Raw genomic sequence first — 22,758 nt, forward strand, 5'->3', positions numbered from 1 at the left:
TGCCTGGCCAAAATTGAGCTTGGATGAAAGCAAATTCATAGGGGTTCAGTTTGGAAAAGGTGGAGAATTTGATGCTTGAGGGATATGGGGTTTTTAAGTGCTTGGGGTGATGGTTCTTGCCCATTTGTTGAGGGTATATTCACATTTTAAGAGGTTCTCACTTTGGACACGTTCTTATACTCCTGTGTGCTCTTGGAATCCCAGGTGGATCAGTATGGAGCATCTTTTTTCATCACTTTGTAGCTATAGCTGGTCCAGAATGAGGGTGCTAGCTTGTTAGGCAGTATTAGCTATAGCAAATATATTACACCATTTCCCCAGGAACTGTCATAGCTTTCATTTAACTTGTGAATACAAGTATAGGATTGACTTCTGTCAAGGTTCCCCCCCCACTCTGAACTCTAGGGTACAGATGTGGGGACCTGCATGAAAACCTCCTAAGCTTACTTTTACCAGCTTAGGTTAAAACTTCCCCAAGGTACAAATTAATTTTATCCTTTGTCCTTGGAATATCCACTGCCACCACCAAACTCTAACTGGGTTTACTGGGAAACGTAGTTTGGACACGTCTTTCCCCCCAAAATCCTCCCAACCCTTGCACCCCACTTCCTGGGAAAGGTTTGGTAAAAATCCTCACCAGTTTGCATAGGTGACCACAGACCCAAACCCTTGGATCTGAGAACAATGAAAAAGCATTCAGTTTTCTTACAAGAAGACTTTTAATAGAAGTAGAAGTAAATAGAAATAAAGGAATCACCTCTGTAAAATCAGGATGGTAGATACCTTACAGGGTAATTAGATTCACAACATAGAGAATCCCTCTAGGCAAAACCTTAAGTTACAAAAAAGACAGACAGAAATAGTCATTCTATTCAGCACAGTTCTTTTCTCAGCCATTTAAAGAAATCATAATCTAACACATACCTAGCTAGATTACTTACTAAAAGTTCTAAGACTCCATTCCTGTTCTATCCCCGGCAAAAGCAGCATATAGACAGACACAGACCCTTTGTTTCTCTCCCTCCTCCCAGCTTTTGAAAGTATCTTGTCTCCTCATTGGTCATTTTGGCCCGGTGCCAGCGAGGTTACCTTTTAGCTTCTTAATCCTTTACAGGTGAGAGGATTTTTCCTCTGGCCAGGAGGGATTTTAAAGGGGTTTACCCTTCCCTTTATAGTTATGACAACTTCAACCTGTAAACCTGTACATGACTTAAGTCTTGATTATCTGAGACGATCTTTCTTTCCTTGTTCCAGCAGCGTGGTCAAGGTCAACTGGAGCAATCATGCTAAGAAACCCTAGATTTTAAGCATCAAGATACAGATGATATGGTATTCTGAATGCAGAGTCCTTAACTCTGGAACATGTTGCATCCACTAGCTCATGCAAACCTCTTTTCTCAAATCTTTCCTGGAAGAGTTGGGGTGGGGTAGGAATTTGTTTTGGGAGAAGGTCCTTTCCTTGAAGACTCTTAAACAAGAAGCAAAAATTGTATGTTACATGTTTTATGTAGAGATTTAAACATGTTACGGTGCATTTTAATAAAATGAAATATAAATTTAACCTTAGTTGGCAATTTCAGTAGAGGAAGGGTTTTAATGGGTGGCTTCTTAGCCCTTGAATGAATCCCTCCAGAGTATGAGTGAAACACATTGGTATGGCAATGTCGGCTTGCTTATGTTACAATTGGCTCTGCTGCTTCTAGTGTCTGGATAAATATCTTTTGGTTGCTGAATTCTTATCAGTTTTATATCCTGCACAAGAAAGTTCACTTTGCTTTTGTTTTTTTAATAAATATTCTTGGTTTAGCTTCTTAAGTGAAAGTAAAACTTGAAAGCAGAGCAACTTTTCAGTTTTGTAGTAAGTAATATCTGGGCTAGAATAATTCTGCAGCTTTTAATCAGAATCCCCTCCTCACCCCCCACCCCGCAAAAATCCCTCTTATTCTCCCTCGCACATCTCATGGCTGTATATCAGAGTTCAGGAATTGTTTTCAATTTAAGTTTTAGATTTTTAAAAGCTAAATTGGGAGTAATGGTAGCCTTTTAAATACAAATTAAGCTTGAAAATAGTCTAACGGTAGTTCCTTCATCTTCCTTTTTAATCTGTCCATCACATTCAAAGTTTCTGGCAGTCTGGGCTTTTTTCAGATTTTAGTTTTCTTTTGGGGTGCTAGGAATTAAATAAAACTTTTTCAGCAAACTAAACCTCTGAATGGAGACCAGAATTCCCTCTGTGCAAGTATATGATGGATGTTGGTGTTCCTATAGCAAATGGGAAGCAATGTTCAGAACTGTGTCCTACTTGAATCATCAACTATCAGAACCAAAAATATGAGCAGATAAATTTAGGGATTAGACTTAAAAAAAAAAAAAAAAAAAAAAAATCTTATCTTCTCTGAGTATTTGAGGGGTTTGTATGTATGTGTTGAATTCTAAGTATGCAATTCAGTTTTTATTTGGGGAGTATTGATTTCCCTGGCTATTTTAGAGCAGTGCATGTGATTTTAAAAAAAGATACAATAATACAAGGTGCAGCAGCCAATATCTACTTTGTAAATAACACTTTCCTATGTTATGGCTTGGATTTTATTATGGAGTCCTAGAGTTTTAATGACAGAAGGGACCACTAGGTCATCTATTCTATCCTCCTGTATACCACACGCCACCAACACCAACTAGCACTCACACATTAAACCCAACAATGGAAATGAGCCCAAACTAAATGAGACCCATCAGAGACTAAAATATTATGTGCTCCAAGCAGAGAATAGGGGCAGTCAAGGTGCACCAATGGTTGAGGCCCCTGCAATGGCAGGGAAATGATTAAATGAGATATACCCAGATAATCCTGGCAAGAGGTCTGGCAAGTTACCCACACTCTCACTCTGCAGAGGAAAGTGAAAAAAACCCAAGATCATTGCTGATCTGTCTTGGGCAGGAAATTCCACCCCAACCCTATGTATGGCGATCAGTTAGACCCTGAGCATGTGAGCAAGAATCAGCCATCCGAGCACCAGACAAAGATAATGCTTGGTGCCACCTAAAAGCCCAGGCCCACCTCACCCAATGTTCCATTTCCATCAGCAGCCATTCCTGATACTTCAGAGGAAGGAGATAAGAAAAAAAACCCCAAACCTCCCAGAATACTTTGAGAGGGAATACCTTCATGGCTCCTGCTAGTGGCTGGCTGAAACCCTGAAGCATGAACTTTTAGGAACATAACGTGTAAACCAGAAGTGAACCCTGCAGCTGTTCAGCCCTGCTCCCCCCACCCCCCGATCACAAGCAACCCTATTATACAATAGCATTCATAAATTTGTCCTGTTCTCTTAAAACTAATTTAGTTGCTTGCCCCCACTTTCCTATTGGAGGCTGTTCCAGAATGTCTGATGGTTAAAAACCGTCTTAATTTCCATCCTGAATTAGTTCGTGACCAGTTTATATCCATTTGTTCTTGTTCCAGTATTGTCCCTTTAGCATAAATAGCTAAACAGACTTCTATGGAAAGGTTTTCCTTGACTTGGCTTAGATAATTCAGTACCTTATATTTTGAATTAAAAGAAGTTTTACTGTGAAAAGTGATGTAAAAATGCCACCTTTTCTGCTCAGTAGGTCTGCTCCCTGTGTGAATTCAAAGCACCTCACTTTAATGACAAAAACAAGTTTTTATTGCTTTGTATTCCTATTAACACTGCAGAGCCAATCAGACTAAAATGGAGTGAACTGGATTCTATTTCTTTTGCATCATCTACAGAATCATTTACTAAATTCCAATCAGTTATACCTGCATCAGTCCAGTTTAGATGATGTGATGATAGGTGTCACTGAGGGTATAATTTGAAAAAAACATTGTGTTGCACAGGTATAGCTAAGGGCCTAATTTGGCCTGAAAGATCTTTATTACTGGCGATGATTTGAAGGAAGGAAAGAACTCAGCTGTTAGATGCGAGCCTGGGTTTGCAGGACTAGCAGTTGTGGGGGCACTTTCTACTTGATATGAAGGTCAGTAAGAGATGACAAGTATGGAATTCTACAGTGACATTTTTAGTCACTTTGCAGAGTAGACCCATATGTTAAAACATTTTTTTATGATGGCTGAGAAATAAGTGGATATTTTTTTTCCAGCAAACAAGCAAATGACTCTTCAGAGGAAACAAAAAAAGAATGCAATGGAAATCCAACTAACAATGGTTCATCAGTTGAAAAGAGTGAGGAAAGTACATCATCAAATATGGAAAATGACTCCAATCTAGTACTCCAGGACAACTATTCAAGAAACTCGTCATGTGAAACAGCAGTATGCTGTGTTTCAGATAATAATGATCAAGTCATAGAGGAGAAACAAAAAAAACACATTTGTAATGAAACTGAATTGAAAATTTGCCAAAGTTCAGAAAATGCTATCTTGAATGAGCAGACTAAAGAAGGTAGCTTGGATGAAACTAGGCTTGCAGCTTTGAACACTAAGGACTTAAAACTGACATTGGGTGAAGATGTTAGTTTTGAGCAGTTTTTGAGAAAAAGAGATGAACCTGAATCTGTTAGTTCTGACATTAGCGAGCAAGGCAGTATTCATTTGGAGCCTTTGACTCCATCAGAGGTACTTGAGCATGAAGCTACTGAGATCCTTCAAAAAGGTAATGTTGCACCTTCATCAAAGAAAGCTGAACTAGTTTCTGAACAAACAGATGACATTCCTAAAGGAAGCGGTCCTAGCAGAATGGAGACAACTGTAAACCAGACAGATGAGAATGAAGCAAGCTGAAATTAAACTAACTTTATTCAGTATAAAGTAGTATGCTGTATAAATTATGGTAAGAACACCATGGACCATTCGTGATGGGTATGCTTATTGATGCTGATTCAGAGTATTAAGATAGAAAAATAAAAGAGTAGATGTTGTATATGAAGAAAGCAGTTTAGTAACAAAATATTACAAAGAATAGCACATTGGCAAGAGATAGGAAGAGGATATGTCTTACTAGTCTGGCACTTGAAAATGGAAAAAAATTCATTTTCACGATGTTGCCTACAATAAAGTGGTTTGTTACTCAAGAGGAAAAGATTGAGATTATTGTGTGTGAAGATAGTCTCCATGTGGAAATCTTAGAATCACAAGGATTAAGTAAATCGACTGCTGAAATAGAGCATGCTCACAACAATGGTGCATTTGCCTACTGACAGTTTGGATAAATAGAAACCTACTTTGGATTTGATGTCACATTCCTGTCTGTCAAAGCATGTAAACAGAACTAAATAAATCTATGCACCTCTGTACAGGTGTAATCTTGCCAGGTTGTAAGCTTACCTTAAACTTTCAGTGAAAGTGGAAATTACAATATAAATACATATGTGTGAGATTTCTCAGTGTGCAAGCTGTGCAGATTTACCTGACGTACTAGTTGTATAAAGTAGGGCAATACTGCTCAAAGTACTGTAGCTGTTAGACCATTACAGTTGTTTTAATTTTTTATTAGTGATAGACCCATATGAATGGTCTTCAAATGAAACCAAAGTACGGTTTAATGCAGAAACTGTTTTTAAAAAATGAACTGGAAACAGACAGGCATGTATTCTGCCATTTTGTAGCTGCTGCTTGCTAACTGTTACAAAAAAGACTCAAGGGCATATAAAGCAGAGATGTATAATATGATTTTAGGACTTTTTGTAGTCTAACTTATATACAAGAAGATGGCTGCTGAAATGATTTTGGGGTGGGTTTTTTGTTTTTTTTGTGGGGGGTTTTTTGCTATGTAGTTAGCAGCTAGGTATAGGAATGCATAATATGATTAACAGTAGCTTGCTTTGAAATATTAACAAAACTTCATTAAAATGCTCCATTTGAATCCTTTACAATGTGCATTTGACTCTTTCAGTTTTGTTTTTAATGACTGTTAAATGTTTTGAATAGTTATTAAAACACTGCTGTAAATATTACTTTTTTGAGTAAATATTTGCAACAATATTTGTCTTTGTGAATAATTTTACTTTCCAGGTAATTAATTTGTTTGTACAAAGCCTTTCAGTTTCTTTAAACATTTAGTTGCAGATTCCAAAAGCTATCATCTGTTCTTGTTTGATTTCATCTCAAAATTAGTGAGTTGAGAAATATTTTAATTGTTTTGAAATTTAATGACCAAGTGCCTATACATACACATTATTCCTGTTTCAATATCCTGGAACAGGATATGCTGCTACTTGGAAGTTTGAAGAGGAACTCTGCTGGGTCAATACTACCCAAACTGGTCCCTGTGAGGAAATTACATTGCCTGACAATGTAGTATTAGCCGGGACTGGCAAGGGTTTAAATAATACATTGGTTTAGCAGCCTGGGCCTTGTTAATCTCTCAGTTAGGAACAATAGTCTTGCTGTGACTGAAGAAGCTCAAGACCAGCCAACTCACAAGTAAGGATGCTAGCTTAGATTATCGAGTTCTCTTGGTGCTACTTAAATATAAACAGTACTGTCAATCTCCAGCATTCCAAAATCGTGCACCAGACTCCAAAAAACATGAAACTTAATCATGATTTTGACAAATAATAAATGTTGCGTTATTTTTGCTTGCCTTTCTGTTCTTGGAGTGTTTGGGGTCTTTTCAAGTTTTTTTCCTCAACCATAAGTACTAGAAACTGTTTTTAATGAAAGCTGAGGGCCTCACTTAATTGGATGATTCCAATATCTGGAGCTTCAAGAAAAACACCAAATATTACAAGACTCGCGATACAGAAGTATTTCTTCACACAGCACACAGTCAATCTGTGGAACTCTTTCCCAGAGAATGTTGTGATGGTCAAGAACATAACAGGGTTCAAATAAGAACTAGATATATTCATGGAGGATGGGACCATCAATGGCTATTAGCCAGGATGGTCAGGGATTGTGTCCCTACCTTTGTTTGCCAGAAGCTGGGAATGGGCTACAGGGTATGGATCACTTGATGATTATCTGTTCTGTTCATTCCCTCTGGGGCATCTGGCACTGGCTACTGTCAGAAGATAGAATGCTGGGCTAGCTGGACCCATTAGGGCCGTTCTTATGTTCTTACAATAAACTTTGTGAGAGTTTGGTAATTCTGTGTGTGTGTGTGTGTGTGTGATATTTTTAATAATAAAATATCTGGAAAGGCAATTCTCTACACTGTGGACTTGTTATATCTTGTTATAACTGCCGCTGTTAAAGACTATGAAGAAACAGTGGAACTGTGCAAAACAGACCCATGGTGAGTGTTTGATGGTGATAGTAGTTTTTCCACTAACAGCCTAAAGTAAACAGAGCAGTGGGGAAGTCAATCAACCAAAAGGCTTGATATGTTTGTTACTGAAGGGGAGCCTGAGCTTATTCACAGTATAGAAAACCATGAGCAGACAATCCAATTAGAGAATTTAATTGTTTTTGTTTTTGTCTGCTTCATGCAAATGGTATGACTTTAAGTTGAAACCCTGATAAACTTTGCTGTTGGAAAAGTTGATTTAGTTGGTATATTGTGATACCACTATCTTTAATTAGCTAGCTATCATGCTTGTTTTTTATTATTGCACTTACTTAAGATAAGATAAATTTGTCTACAAAAGTTTGATTTAAATTACAGGAATTTGGAAAAATAAATTACTGACGTCTATGAAAAGAAGAGGAAACAAAATTGTCATATTGAAAAGACCTGAGTTATTTGGAGAAAAATATATATGTACTCAAAGATATTAACATGAAAATATTGTATATATGGCTTACACAGTATTTCCATCCCTGTGGAGAATCCATTTGTGTATAGAAGGTAATACTCATCTGAGGAAAAACAAATATTTAACATTGGAACAGTAACCAAGAGGGGTGGGAGAGAGGAGAGAGAAATTTCTATGTCCTTGCAAAACAATCAAAGCACTTTTTGTCAATGGGCAACTGAGGGATACCCTGAGAGCTTCATGTGAATGGCAAGTACTGTACTATAGTACTTCTATCAGGAGAAAAGAGTGACATAGAGTTTAACTTTCTCCAGCAGTAGTAGCATGTGTTTTCAATAACTTAAAAATACTGACTGGGGAGATAAAATTCCATAATGTATTTGGAATTTTTCTGTGGGGCAGTTAATTTGTTATATGATGAAGGGCACTTCAGAAAATGAAAAAAATACAATATTTGATTGATGCTTATTTCCTAGGAAGAAAAATGTAAACTTTACTTCGCTAAATTTATAAAAATCAAAGTTTGGCATTTAGTCACAAATAGTTCTTCAAGTGATGGTCCCTATGTGTATTCCACACATGGATACGCATGCGCACCACACGCCCAAGTCCAGAATTTCTTCAAAGCAGTGTCCATTAACCAGCATGCGCACAGCAGCTCTCCTCATGCTCCTGACCAAGTGTATAAGAAGCACTGTGGGTCAATGCCTCTCCAGTGCCTTCTTACTGCCACATGGCCTGAGTCAGAATCACATCCTCCTTCACTCTAAAGTTAAAAATGTTTGTAAGTAGTAGGGCTGTCAAACGATTAAAAAAATTAATCATGATTATTTGCACTGTTAATAATAGAATACCATTTATTTAAATATTTTGGATGTTTTCTACGTTTTCAAATATATTGATTTCAGTTACAACATAGAATACAAAGTATACAGTACTCACTTTATGTTTATATTTAGTATGATTACAAGTATTTACACTGTAAAAAAACAAAATGAATAGTATTTTTCAGTTCACCTAATACAAGTACTGTCTCTATCATGAAAGTTGAACTTACAAATGTAGAATTACGTACAAAAAATAACTGCATTCAAAAATAAAACAATGTAAAACTTTAGAGCCTACAAGTCCATTCAGTCTTATTTCTTGTTCAGCCAATCTCTCAGACAAATAAGTTTGTTTACATTTGCAGGAGATAATGCTGCTTGCTATTTGTTCACGTCACCTGAAAGTGAGAACAGATGTTCGCATGGCACTATTGCAGCCAGCAATATCTTCGCTTAAGTAGTTTGTGGTTAGTATAGAGTAGTTTTCTCTCCCTGAGCAGGGGAAATCCTCCCTGGTTCCTGGACTATGCCCAGAGGTCTGGGATTCAAGGATTGTGTCTCCTGCCCTCACTCTTTCTCCATCAGTGATGAGCATCAGTAGTGCCTATGCTGTTTGGGTGAGGTACATATCTCTGCAAAGTGCAGTATTTGTTGATCCTTTACACCCAGAATTCGACTGAGAAAGTTCCTGTTAGAGGAGGCCCTGCTAGGATCTGGGACTGGGAGACTCCCTGTACCTCAGCCTCAACCGACAAGTAATACCCCTCCAAGCACATGCCTTGAAGCGGAGCCTTTAACCCCGAAACCCAAGGACTCTAGGGTTTCCCATGAGAGTGCAGAGCATTCTCATGGGTGTAAGGACAGATCCCCTCCGAGGAGTGTCTATAACAGGAGTTCTTCAAGTGATTGCTCATGTGTATTCTTCAATAGGTGTGCGTGCTCACCACTTGCACCGGTGCAGAAAGTTTTTCCCCTAGCAGTACCCGTAGGGGGGGAGCGCTCCCCACGAACCCTGGCTGGCGCGGTATAAGGGGAGCTGCATGCTCCGCCCACCCTCAGTTCCTTCTTGCCGCCAGTGAAGGTGTGTTGGAACTGCTCTGCTCCAGCTTTGCTGTAGCTCGTCCTCCGAACTGTTCATTCATTCAGCATTAGTACATGTAGTTAGTTAGCTGTTTAGTTAGTCAGTGAGCCAGGGCTGGGGTATGTCCTGCACCCTGGGGTTTAAGTCGTGAGGCTTTTGTAGGCGTTCTATGCCAAGAAGTGACCCACACGCAGACTGTTTGTGCTGCTTGGGAGAAACCCATATCAGTGAAAGGTGCAAGATTTGCAAGTCGTTTAAGCCTCGGACCAAAAGAGAAAGGGACATTAGGCTCCGGGCCATCCTGATGGAGTCGGTACCGACCCCGGCACTCCACTCTGAACTGGTACCCAGCACCGCGGCGTCAGTATGCAGCGACCCTCCGGTGCCATCGACCAGTCAGCACTGCTTCTGGTCCACAGGGCATGCCAAGAGGGCCAGGAAGACTCCCTCTTCGCAGCGGCATCGAGGGAAGTCTGGGACAGAGGCTAGGCCCCTGTGGGGCAGTCCTCGATCCCCAGCGGGCCCCAGGCCTCCGACTCACATTGAGTGGAGTAGCCTGGCCCCTTCAGAACAGGCCTCTCTGGATGTCCAGATGCCATTCATGCCTGAAGCCCTCCAGGCGGCCTGGGACATTATGTCCATGCCGGTACCTGGAGCGCCACCGATGTTGGCTCTGTGCTCCAGAAGCAAGCCGCTGCTGGGATCTCTGCAGTCGCCTCCGGCTCAGTCTCGGTCGAGGGAACGTTCCCAACGCCGATCGCTGCCCAGCGATCGCTCGGGGAAGAGTCCAGGTGGATCGTCCTCGATGCCAACCAGACTGTCTGGCTGGGTTCTGTCCGGCCGGGACTCGTGGCACCGCCGGTCCTCAAGGAGCGAATATTGGCGGGACCGCAGCGGACGACGCCATCAGTCCTCATCTCGGAGAGAGTACCGCAGTCGGTCACAGCACAGTCATCAAAGTCGTTCCCGCGCAGACTCCTGCTCCAAGTTTCTTCCAAGACATCGCAGCCCCGAGCATTTATCGCTGGCATCTCGCCGTCTCGGGTCCACCCATTGAGGCCGTTCGCGGAGCAGCTGTTACCGTCGGTACCGGTCCTCCACGTTGAGATTGCAGTGCTGTGGTCATCGTAGATCCCGGCATCACCACTCCTCCCGGTCCATAGACAGTAGCAGATCTTATGCCAGCCTGGTTTCTATTTATAGCTGTCCTTCAATGGGCCAGGCCAGCCAACCCAAACAGCCAGCCCCGCTGGCGCCACAGCAAGTGCAGTAGTACCGAGTGTCGTGGCCGGAGCTTCAGAAGCACCATCCGGCCTGCCTCTCCAGACCCCTGAGAAAGGAGTCGGTGGGACATATGTCCTTGGCACTGTGCCCGTAGTCCGATCAGGTCGTGGACCCTCTGGTGCTGGCCGACACCCAGAGCACTGCACCGGCCTCTTAACCCCGCCCGGAGGAGGCAATTGCGGCCCCGCCCCCTCTCTGTCCCGCAGGAGGACTTCAGGGCCCACCAAGAACTCTTAAAAGGCAGCAAGCCTCCACCTCCAGGCAGAGGAGATGGAGGCACCCTCAGACTCCCTGTTTAACATGTCCCCATCAGCACCAGGTAGGTTGGCCTTGCCTCTCCATGAAGGGGTGGCTAAGATTTCAAATGCCCTGTAGCAAACACCGGCCTCGTTGGCCCCCATCTCTAAAGAGGTGGAACGCAAGTACTTTTGTACCCACTAAAGGACATGAGTACTTGTATACCCACCCGGCATACAACTCCCTAATGGTTGAGTCAGTCAACCACAGGGAAAGGCAGGGTCAGCCAGCCCCGACCCCAGAAAACAAAGACTCTTGGAGACTGGACTCTTTTGGAAGAAGGATTTATTCATCTTCAAAGCTTCCAGTTACGAGTGGCAAACCATCAGGCTCTCCTGGGCCGGTACGAATTCAGTCTGTGGGGCTCCCTGCCCTAGTTTGAGGACTCCCTCCAGAAGCGCGATAGGAAGGAGTTCAAGGCACTAGTGGAGGAAGGGGCAGCGGCCGCTAGGGCGTCCCTGTAGGTAGCCTTGGATGCTGCGCACATGACTGCATGATCAGTGGCCTCCGTGGTGTCCATGAGATGGGTGTCATGGCTCCTGCTCTCTGGGCTGTCCAGTGAGGCGCAGTCTTCCATGCAGGATCTCCCGTTTGACAAGAAAGCTCTGTTTCTGGAGGAAACAGATACGAGGCTGCATGGTATGAAAGACTCCCTCAAGACCCTCCAGATTCTGGGCCTCTATGTCCCGGCTCCAGCAAAACCTAAGTTCAAGACGCAGCAGAGTCCCACCCAGACCGCCCTCCCGAAGTATGAGGCCACCCATAAGAAGCAGCAGGACTATAGGAGATGCCCTCAGAGGCTGTCTCGGGCTGCCCACCAGCCTGGGTCCTCCAAGGGCAAGCAGGCGGGGAAAAGGCATTTTTGACGGGACACTCGGGGCACCCCACCAGCCCTCATCAGGGATCCACCCCCAATAAAGCTTCCCTTCTCCAACCGGTTGTGTGCTTTCCTCCTGTAATCGTCATGGTTAACCTCGGACCGATGGGGCCTCAACACTATCTCCCGGGGTTGCACCCTCCAGTTTACTTCCTCTTTGCCCAACCGCTCCCCGCCCCCATCCCTCTTGGGGGTCCTCTCGCTCGAAGCTCTGTTTGAGTAGGAGGTGGGGTGGCTCCTAGGACTAGGAGTGATAGAGGTGGTACCCGAGAAGTTCATGGGCAAGGGGTATTACTCCCATTATTTCCTTATCCTGAAGGCCAAAGGGAGCCTCAGGCCTATCCTGGACCTCCAAGGGCTGAACCAGTACATGGTGAAGCACAAGTTCCGCATGGTCTCCCTGGCCTCCATCTTCCCCTCCCTGGATCCCAGGGACTGGTACGCTGCCCTCGATCTACAGGATGCGTACTTCCACATCCACATATTTAAGGGGAACAGGCACTTCCTTCATTTCATGGTGGGACAGAATTGTTACCAATTCATGGTCCTCCCGTTTGGTCTGTCCACTGCCCCCAGGGTATTTACAAAATGCATGTTGGTGGTAGCAGCCTACCTCAGACGGCGGGGGCGTCCAGATATTTCCCTATATGGACGATTGGCTGGTCAAGGGCACCTCCCAGTCGCAGGTGAGGGATCACATGGTGCTCCTCCTGTCCATGTGCATCGCCTTGGGCCTGTTGGTAAACAATACCAAGTCCACGTTAGTCCCGGTCCAATGCATAGAGTTTATCAGGGCGCGTCCGGATGCAGTGTCAGCCAGGGCCTCTCTCACGCCAGACAAATTCAAGACTCTGAAAGGTCTCATCGACTCAGTAACAAGGTTCCCAGTGACAACCATCAGGGTTTGCCTGCAACTTTTGGGTCACATGTCAGAGTGCACCTATGTGGTCGGTCATGCCAGACTCAGGATGAGGCCCCTCCAGTTCTGGTTGGGCTTGAAGTTCTCCCAGGCCACAGACAGGATGGACAAGGTCCTCGCCGTGCTGGACTCTGATCACCTTCCTACGGTGGTGGCCTGCCCCAAACAAGCTGCTCCAAGGGGTCCCGTTGAGCGACAGGGCCCCGTCATTGGAGCTGGTGTCGGATGCATCGGACCTGGGTTGGGGGGCCCATGTGGGGAACTTTCAGACCCAGGGCCTATGGTCGGCTCAAGACCTGACCTTACCTATAAACGTCAGGGAGCTCAGGGCGGTGTGGCTGGCGTGTATGGCCTTCCGCTCGCACCTGGAGGGCAAGGTAGTCAGGGTCCTCATGGACAACACAGCCTCTATGTTCTATATCAACAGGCAAGGCGGGGCCCGATCCTCTGCCCTCTGCCATGAAGCCCTCAGGCTATGGGCCGTTTGTATGGCCCCTGACATCTACCTGAAGGCCTTCCACCTATCGGGCACCCAGAACGAGAGGGCGGATCGCTTGAGCAGGGACTTTTGCTCGAAACACGAGTAGTCCCTGCACCTGGAAGTGGCCCTCTGGCTCTTCCGAAGGTGGGGAACTCCCCAGGTGGACCTATTCGCAACTCAGCAGAACCAGCAATGATCCCAGTTCTGCTCGGGGGGGCCTGGAGAGGGGCGCTATCTCTGATGCCTTTCTCCTGTCCTAGTCAGACCGGCTTCTCTACGCCTTTCCCCTGTTTCCGCTAATCATCAGGGTCCTGGAGAAGATAAAGACGGACAAGGCCTGGGTCCTCCTGATTGCCCCGGAGTGGCCCAGGCAGCATTGGTACGGGACCCTCACAGGTCTGGCGGTAGCTCCGCTGTGGCCATTGCTGCTGCGCCTGGCCCTGCTCTCTCAGGACCAAGGCCACCTCCTCCACCCCAACCTGGCGGCTCTTCACCTCACGGCATGGATACTCAGTGGTTACGTGGAGAGGAAAGGACGTGCTCAGAGCAGGTCCAGCGCATCGTCTTCGAAAGTAGACAGCCCGCCTCTCGCCGTGCTTATTTGGCGAAGTGGTCCTGGTTTTCTAGGTGGGCAGGGGACCAGGGTGTCTCTCCAGTGACCACCCCGATTCAGATTATCCTTGATTACCTCCTTCACCTGAGGGCCCTGGGCCTGGCGCCCTCGTCAGTCAAGATGCACATGGCAGCCATATCGGCCTTCCATCCGCCGGTGCAAGGGCACACATGCTATGATTGGCCAGTTCTTTAAGGGTTTGGATTGTCTTTGTCTGTATTCTAGACCCCCCAGTCCCGCAGTGGGACCTAAACCTGGTGTTGGCTTGTCTCCCGAGGCCCCTGTTTGAGCCACTGGCCACGTGCTCTTGGTCTCACCCCTCGTGGAAGGTGGCCTTCCTGGTTGCAATCACGTCGGCCAGGCAAGTCTTGGAGCTCAGGGCCTTGACCTCCAAGCTGCCGTACATGGTTTTTCATAAGGACAAGATCCGGCTCCTTCCACACCCCACGTTCGTCCCGAAGGTGGATTCCGCCTACCACATGGGTCAGGATATTTTTCTACCGGTCCTCTGCCCTAAGCCTTATCCGTCCAGTGAGGAGCACCGTCTCCACACACTCGATGTGCAGCGGGCTCTGACTTTCTACCTCGAGTTGACCAAGCTGTTCAGAAAGTCCTTGCAACTGTTCGTCGCCTTGGCTGAGCACATGAGGGGCCAGCCGATTTCCACTTGGTGGCTTTCCAGTTGGCTCACTTTGTGCATCTGTTCCTGTTATGAGCTGGAGGGTGTCCCCCTGCCACCCATTGTGAGGGCACACTCGACTGCCTTCGTGGCCCGCATCCCTATCCAGGACATTTGTAGGGCCGCCACGTGGTCTTTGGTTCACACGTTCACCTTGCACTATGCGATTGTCCCCCAAACCAGGGATGACGCCAGATTCGGCAGGGCTGTTCTCCGTCCTGGGAACTTGTGAACTCTTACTCACCTCCAACAGATATAGCTTGGAATCATCTGCTATGGAATACACATGAGCAATCACTCAAAGAAGAAAAGACAGTTTCCTTTTCCATAACTGGTGTTCTTCAAGATGTGTTGCTCATGTCTATTTCACATCTCATCCTCCTTCCCCTCTGTCGGAGTTGTCTGGCAAGAAGAAACTGAGGGTAGGGGGAGCACGCAGCTCCCGTTATACCGTGCCAGGAGTTGCGGGGGGCGCTCCCCCCCATGCATACTGCTAGGGGGAAAAACTTCCGGCACCGGTGCATGTGGCGATCATGCACACCTATTGTGGAATAGACATGAGCAACACATCTCGAAGAACACCAGTTATGGAAAAGGTAACTGTCTTTTCTGTCTTTGGCTGGGTGAGATGTTGCGCATGCAACCTATGGAATCTGATTTGCCAAGATCCCCAGATTGGAGTTACCCCCTTGTTCATTTAAAAACTGTTCTGCTACACCAGGTAACTGGGTCCTTCAGGAATATTTGCTGGAACTCCCAGACCCAGGGCCATACAGAAATTTGCATAACACCAGAGGATATATTCTTCCCCTATCCACAGTCTCCACTCCTTTCTGGCCCTGCCCTCCCGAGGGATGTCCTTACTCTGGAGGAAGAATCTATTCTGATGTCCCAGGAGCTGTTCCATCTCCAGCCATCAGGCAGGAGCATGCTGGTACCAATAGTACTGCCACTACTGATGGAAAAGTCCTAGGAATCAGAGGAGATAGCTGCACCAGAATCTCCATGGAGGCACAGGAGCTCCAACTGAGAGGGCTGTGCATCCCTCCAGGTATGCCCCCCCCCCCACCTCATGTCTGCTGGTACTGATTCCCTTTGAGGTCCCCCACAACCGGTGGATCCCTCTTTCTGACCTTATTGGGGACCATGGGATCCCTTTGGCAGGCCCTTTTCAGGAGTTGTACCTCTCCTCTTCTTCTCACCGGTTGGTTCTATTGGTGTATGAGGAAAAAGAGCCAGAACCTGTTCCGCTTCTTCTTCGTCCCCAGACGATGCTGCCACTTCTTTGTTGTCCTTGCCACCGGGTGACCACCATCAGTACCAGGAGCTGTTACAGAGGGTCACAAACGATCTACAGATCCCAGTAAAGGAGGTCCAAGATCCTCAACACCAGCTCTGGGACATGTTGCAACTGCAGGAACTGAGTAAATTGGCCCTTCCAATTAACAAGGCTATACTAGAGCCAGCCAAAGCAGTATGGTGCACACCAGCACCATGTTCCTCTGTGCCTAAAAGGGCTGAGAGATGTTATTTTATTCCTGTCAAAGGAGCTGACTTTGTTTTGTTTTGTTTTCCCGTCCTGGCCCCAAGTTGGTGATGGTACAGGCGGCTATGGAAAGAGCTTGGTCACACTACTAGTAATCCACCCCAGCAGATAAGGGATTAAAGAGGCTGAACCTCTTAGGAAAGAAGGTTGTCTCCTCTGCGGGTGTGCAATTTTCAATAGCTAACTACCAAACTTTGTTAGTGAAATATGATTTTAACAGCCACTCCAGTCTTGCGGACTTTAAAGAAATGTTTCCCATGGAAGTCAGAATCCAGTTCCACTCTCTTTTTAGATGAAGGGAAATTAGTGGCAAAGGTGGCTCTCCAGGCTGTGGTACATGCTGCAGATACAGCATCCAGAACTATGGCCACAGGACTTGTCCTGCGGAGGAACTTGTGGCTACAGTCTTCAAGGTTTCCTAGAGAGGTTCAAAACCATCCAGGACCTCCCCTTTGAGTCCAACCTTTTTAATTAGAAGACAGACGAGTCCATGTATTCACTAAAGGACTTGAGATCTACTCTGTGGGCCCTGGACCTTTACGTTCCAGCCTCCAGGAGGAAACACAAGAGACAGCCATGTGGACCAAGGCCGCCATCTCTGCACGTTTCCTATTACCAGAGTCCAGCTGAGCCTCTGCACAAATGCCAGAAGATTCAGAGGTCCCATTTCTCATCTCTTTCTACTGCCACAGCCTCCATGCATGCCCACAACTGGAACAAGATCACCATGAACACTTGGGTTCTGGAGATTATCCATCAGGGATACTCCATAGAGTTTCTCTCCTTCCCTCCTCACAAACCCCTTTCGGGGACCATTCTCACCAGCTGATTCTTCAACAGGAGGCAGAATGCTTTTGACACCAAAGAGGGATAGAGCGTGTCCTGCCTCAATATCAAGGGGTAGGGTTTTAGCCCCCATATTTCCTAATTCCCCAAAAAGTTGGAGGGTGGAGACCCATCCTGAATCTTCAGTAACTCAACATCTTTATTTGAAAACTGAAATTCAGGATGGTTACATTAGCATCTATAATCCCCTCCCTTCAGCAGGGGGGATATGGTTCTTGGCCATCACATGAATTACGCATATTTCTACGTGTACATTCACCTATCACACAGGAAGTAACTGCATTTTATGGTTGGCCAGGAACATTACCAGGTTTGGGTCCTCCCCTTTGGGCTTGCTACAGCGCTCAGGGTATTCATGAAAGTTTTCTCTGTGATAGCAGTCCAGATAAGATGCCAGGACAACTGGTGTTTGAGTATTTGGACAACTGGCTCTTGGTAAGCCGATCTTGTCAGGAAGTCCATGCCAGCAACAGGATCTCTTCTGCAACTTCTTGTTACCTTAGGTGTTTTCATATATGAAGAAAAGTCAATTTTATCACCCAGAAGGACAATAAACATTGTAGGAGCCCAGTTGAACTCAGTCTTTGCAAGAGCATTCTTCCCCACTGACAGATTTTATTCAATGAGCAACCTGATTTCCCGTATCACATGCAGACTACAAAGTATGGTGCACAGGTATCTCTCTCTGTTAGGCCACATGGCTGTATGGATCTACATGATGTCGTTTGCCAAACTCCACTGGCAGTGTCTGCAAGGTTGTCTCCATTTCATTTACCAACCAAACAGGGACTGTATCAACTCCAAGGTGACTCTTCCCATCAGAGCTCTCACCTCCCTTGCTTGGTGGTCAAACCCAAACAAAGTCATGATGGGGATTTCTGTCAGCCCTCCCACATGCAGGACCATCATTGTGACAGGTGCCTCATGGGGTGGGGAGCTCACCTGGACTACTACAATACTTAGGGTACATGGACCCCAGGATAGGCCACGCTCCACATAAACTTACTGGAACTGAGGGGGGGTCTACCTGGTGTGCAAGGCTTTCCTTCCTCTCATACGCTGGCTCTGTGTACAGACAACCTCAGACTATATCACCGCAGTGGTGTATATAAACAAACAAAGAGGAGCGAGATCTCATTTCTTCTGCCTGGAAACTGTCATACTTTGGAATTGGTATACCAGGAACCACATCACGATACAGGCTGTGTACCTCCCAGGTTTACACAACTTCCTGGCAGACAAACTAACCAGAAGTTTCTCTGCAGATCACAAATGTGAGATTCATTTCACAGTCCTAACCAAGATATTTATGCAGTAGGGTACTCCACTATAGGACCTCTTTGCATCCCAGACGAATAGGAAGCATACCCTGTATTCTTCCTGGGGAGCCATGGGTCATGACACCAAGGTGATGTTGTCCTGCTTTCCTGGACAGACGGCGTCAGAAACGTCTTTCTTCCCATCCCCCTATTCTTGCAAGTGATAGGGAATGTACGTCGCAACTGAACCAGCATCATTCTCTTAGCACCCTACTGGCCCAGACAATTCTGGTTCATAGAACTTCTAACAGTGTCTGTCCGTCCACTTATCAGGATCTTGCTATTTCTGGATTTCCTAACCCAGGACCAAGGGAAAATCAAGCACCCCAATCTGGGCTCAGAGAAGATTTCCGATTGGTTACATCCCAGATTTCTCCCCAAGATTGTTCCTGAGTTCCACATCAATCAAGCAATATGCTTACTTGTATTTTTTCCCAAAAGCCTACATTTCTTCTGAAAATAAGAGACTTCATTCCCTCGATGTCAGGTGCACCCTGGCATTCTACCTGCAAAGAATGAAATCCATTAGAAAATCTCTAAGACTTTTTATTGCTGTAGCAGAAAAATTGCAAGGACATGCCATTTCCTTCCAGAGGATTTCTGAGTGGGTTTCAGGATGCCTCTTGGATCGCTACAAAATAGCGAGAATTCCTCCCCGGGGGATATTACATCTCACTCCATGCGAGCACATGCTGCCTCCGCATCATACCTTACTGATGTCCAGCTACTGAACATTTGCAAGGTAGCAACTTGGAGTTCTGTCCACCTGTTCATGACACACTACTCTCTAGTTCAAGCATCGACTGTAGATGCATCGATAGGAACGGTGGTACTACAAGCATCTCTGCTGGCAGCTTCCTCGCACCTTCCTCCAGTTTGAACACTGCTTGCCAGTCATCACAGGTGGAATTTACATAGGGTCCATCTCTCAGAAAAGAAGTGGACGTGACTTGCTGTAACTGAAGGTTCTTCGAGATGTGTGGTCCCTATCTGTATTCCACTACCAGCCCTCAGTCCCCTTTGTTTTGAATATTCTTGGATTTGCAGTAAGAGGAGGAACTAGAGAGGTGTCAACCTACACTGCCTCTTATACCCTTGCTCAGGAACACAAGTGTGGTCAACGGACACTGCTTTGAAGATATTCTGGACTTGGGTGCACGGTGCACATGCTTACTCATGCTTACAGTGTGGAATACAGCTAGGGACCATGCATCTGGAAGAACTTTTTACTTCTGTGGTAGGTCTTTTCAGGTGTCCGTGTATGGGTTCTTCTTTCAGCAGTGTCACTGAGGCTGGTATGGATCACAGCTGAGAGGGCCAGTCTCGGGTCAGACTATCAAAAAAACTGGGCAGACAGGCCCACACTGGTGGTATATTCTCTAATTAGATTTAACCAAACCAGCAACAAATGTGAAAGCCTAGGTTGCTATACTAGCTTAACATGGAGCCACAGACAGTCCCCTGAGACACTTCAGCCTTTATTATCACCCAGACAAACTGGACTTCTGTGATGACAGTTTATTAATAGCAAAAATCACCACACATTAGATTCTTCCAGCCCCAGGAGGCCAGTCACTTGCCCAGATCAGTGGATACTCAGGACGTTACACTAAGGGCAATGCTGTAGCCAATCCTTTAGAAAAGCTAACTAAAGATTTTTATTAACTAAGAAAAATAAAGGAGTTAATAAAAGGTTAAAGCAGATAAAATACATTGCAGTTGGAAGTGAGTTTATAGTCCAAATGATAGCAGGGATGTTAAGTCTGCTAGCTTTCTATAAGTCTCTCTGGGTTACGTAAATAATTTGTTGGGACCTCAATCCTTTTGTTCAAAATTTCCCCTGTCAGAATTCACCAGTCCAGAGATGTGGTAGGAAAGACGTCATCAGGGCCTTGGTTCTCCCTTTCTTTCTTGACCCATTTCACTGGAAAAATCCTTGCTATGTCTTGGGGTCAAGCAGTCCTTCATATGCATTGCAAATTTTTGCTTGCACCTGCATACGTCCCGTTTGAGGTGTCTTCAGAAATGACGTGCAGAGGCTCTTGTTTACAGTTCCCTGTTATTCCTGAAGAGCTAACCTGTGGGCATTTCTCAGACTCACAACATGTTCGAGTTACAAACATATAGCAAACCACAGTGTTGATATACACATTATTACCAGATAATAATATTCTGCAGATTACAACACTTTGTAGAAGATTATCACAATCTTGTAAAAGTGGTGACTCTATTAGTGTATATGGTCACCATTCCCATTTAGACAGCGTCACAAGCAACTCTGTATATACCCATTTATGGGTATTGTGCCACCTGGTGGTGCCTAACTGTAGAACCTTCTCCAGGCAGTTAGCATGCATGTCCCCGGCTATCCCTCCCCTCACTGTTTACGACTGTTATGAGGATGAGGCTACAAAAGGCATAGTGCCTCCTGCCACCTCAGTTCCTTCCCAACCACTGGGCAGACAGAAGTGAACCACTCCGGTCCATCCTGAATCTGGGGTTTTATCCATTTTAGAGTCAGATAGATTTTAGCTTTATTTGTCCTTTATTGAGTTAAGAACATAGGAACAGCCATGTTGGGGCAGACCAAAGGTCCATCTAGTCCAGTATCCTGTTTTCCGACAGTGGCCAATGCCTGGTACCTCAGAGGGAATGAACAGAACAGGTAATCATCAGGTGATCCATCCCCAATCGTCCATTCCCAGCTTCTGGCAAACAGAGACTGGAGACACCATCTTTGCGCATCCTGGCTAATAGCCATTGATGGACCATGAACTTATCTAGTTCTTTTTTGAACCCTGTTATAGTCTTGGCCTTCACAGCATTCTCTGGCAAAGAGTTTCACAGGTTGACTGCACTGTGTGAAGATACACTTCCTTGTGTTTGTTTTAAACCTGCTGCCCATTAATTTCATTTGATGATTCCTAGTTCTTGAGTTAGGAGGAGTAATAACACTTCCTTATTTACTTTCTCCACACCAATCATGATTTTATAGGCCTCTATCATGTCTCCCCTTCTTTTCCAAGATGAAAAATCCCAGTTTCTTAATCTCTTCTCATACGGCAGCCATTCCATACCCCTAATCATTTTTGTTGCCCTTTTCTGAACCTTTTCCAATTCCGATATAACTTTTTTGAGATGGGGTGACTACATCTGCATGCAATATTCAAGATGTGGGTATACCATGTATTTATAAGAGGCAATATGATATTTTCTGTATTATCTATCCCTTTCCTAATGATTTCCAACATTGTTAGCTTTTATGACTGCTGCTGCCCATTGAGTGGATGTTTTCAGAGAACTATCCACAATGACTCCAAGATCTTTCTTGTGTAGTAACAGCTAATTTAGACCCCATCATTTTATATATATAGTTGTTATCATGTTTTTCAGTGTGCATTACTTTGCATATGTGAACATTGATTCATCTGCGATTTTGTTCCCCAGTCACCCAGTTTTGTGAAATTTCTTTTAACTCTTCACAGTCTGCTTTGGATTCAGCTATCATGAGTAGTTTTGTATCCTCTGAAAATTTTGCCCCCTCACTGTTTACCCCATTTTACAGATCATTTATGAATATGTTGAACAGTATTGGTCCCAGTACAAACCCCTGGGGGACACCACTATTTACCTCTCTCTATTCAGAAAACTGACCTTTTGTTTCCTATCTTTTAACCAGTTACTGATCTATGAGAGGACCTTCCCTCTTATCCCATGACAACTTACTTTGCTTAAGAGGCTTTGGTGAGGGACGTCGTCAAAGGATTTCTGAAAATCTAAGTACACTAAATTCACTGGATCACCCTTGTCCAGATGCTTTTTGACCCCCCTCAAAGAATTCTAGTAGATTGGTGAGGCATGATTTCCCTTTACAAAAACCATATTGACTCTTTCCCAACAAACTGTATGCATCTATGTGTCTGATCATTCTGTTCTTTACTATAGTTTCAACCAATTTGCCAAGTACTGAAGTTAGGCTTACCAGCATGTAATTGCTGGGATCACCTCTGGAGCCTTTTAAAAAAATCAGTGTCACATTAGCTATTCCTCAGTCATCTGGTATAAAAGCTGATTTAAATAATAGGTTACATACCACAGTTAGTAATTCTGCAGTTTCACAATTGAGTTCCTTCAGAACTTTTGGGTGAATACCATCTGGTCCTGGTGACTTACTACTGTTTAATTTATCAGTTTGTTCCAAAACCTCTTCTAATGACACCTCAGTCTTGGAAAGTTCCTCAGATTTGTCACCTAAAAAGAATGGCTTAGGTTTGGAAATCTCCTTCACATCCTCAGCCATGAAAACCAA

At 45.0% G+C, this 22,758-nt stretch overlaps 1 protein-coding gene and 1 long non-coding RNA gene across 13 annotated transcripts in view; one reads left to right on the top strand and one right to left on the bottom strand.

The window, feature by feature from the left end:
- Nucleotides 1–8,526, top strand: part of ZNF280D (zinc finger protein 280D) — an 84,497-nt gene extending 75,971 nt beyond the window's left edge. For 10 of the 12 annotated variants that reach the window (XM_037911834.2, XM_043524652.1, XM_037911835.2 and 7 more), the window contains one exon: nucleotides 4,126–5,965. In XM_037911834.2, coding sequence (XP_037767762.1) covers nucleotides 4,126–4,765 — 640 coding nt within the window. In that variant the 3' untranslated portion in view covers nucleotides 4,766–5,965. Of the gene's footprint in view, nucleotides 1–3,862; nucleotides 4,003–4,125; nucleotides 5,966–7,589 lie in introns of those variants that run through there. The other 2 variants (XR_006284630.1, XM_043524658.1) reach the window with 2 other exon arrangements.
- On the bottom strand, nucleotides 424–21,490 carry LOC122462214. The gene is made up of 3 exons (XR_006284632.1): nucleotides 21,323–21,490; nucleotides 9,134–9,137; nucleotides 424–434 (listed from the first exon to the last, which is right to left on the bottom strand). It is a non-coding gene; the product is annotated as an uncharacterized LOC122462214 (long non-coding RNA).
- Nucleotides 21,491–22,758: the final 1,268 nt, after the last annotated feature.

This window comes from Chelonia mydas, chromosome 10 (genome assembly GCF_015237465.2).
Source record: "Chelonia mydas isolate rCheMyd1 chromosome 10, rCheMyd1.pri.v2, whole genome shotgun sequence".
Taxonomy (NCBI): Eukaryota; Metazoa; Chordata; order Testudines; family Cheloniidae; genus Chelonia; species Chelonia mydas.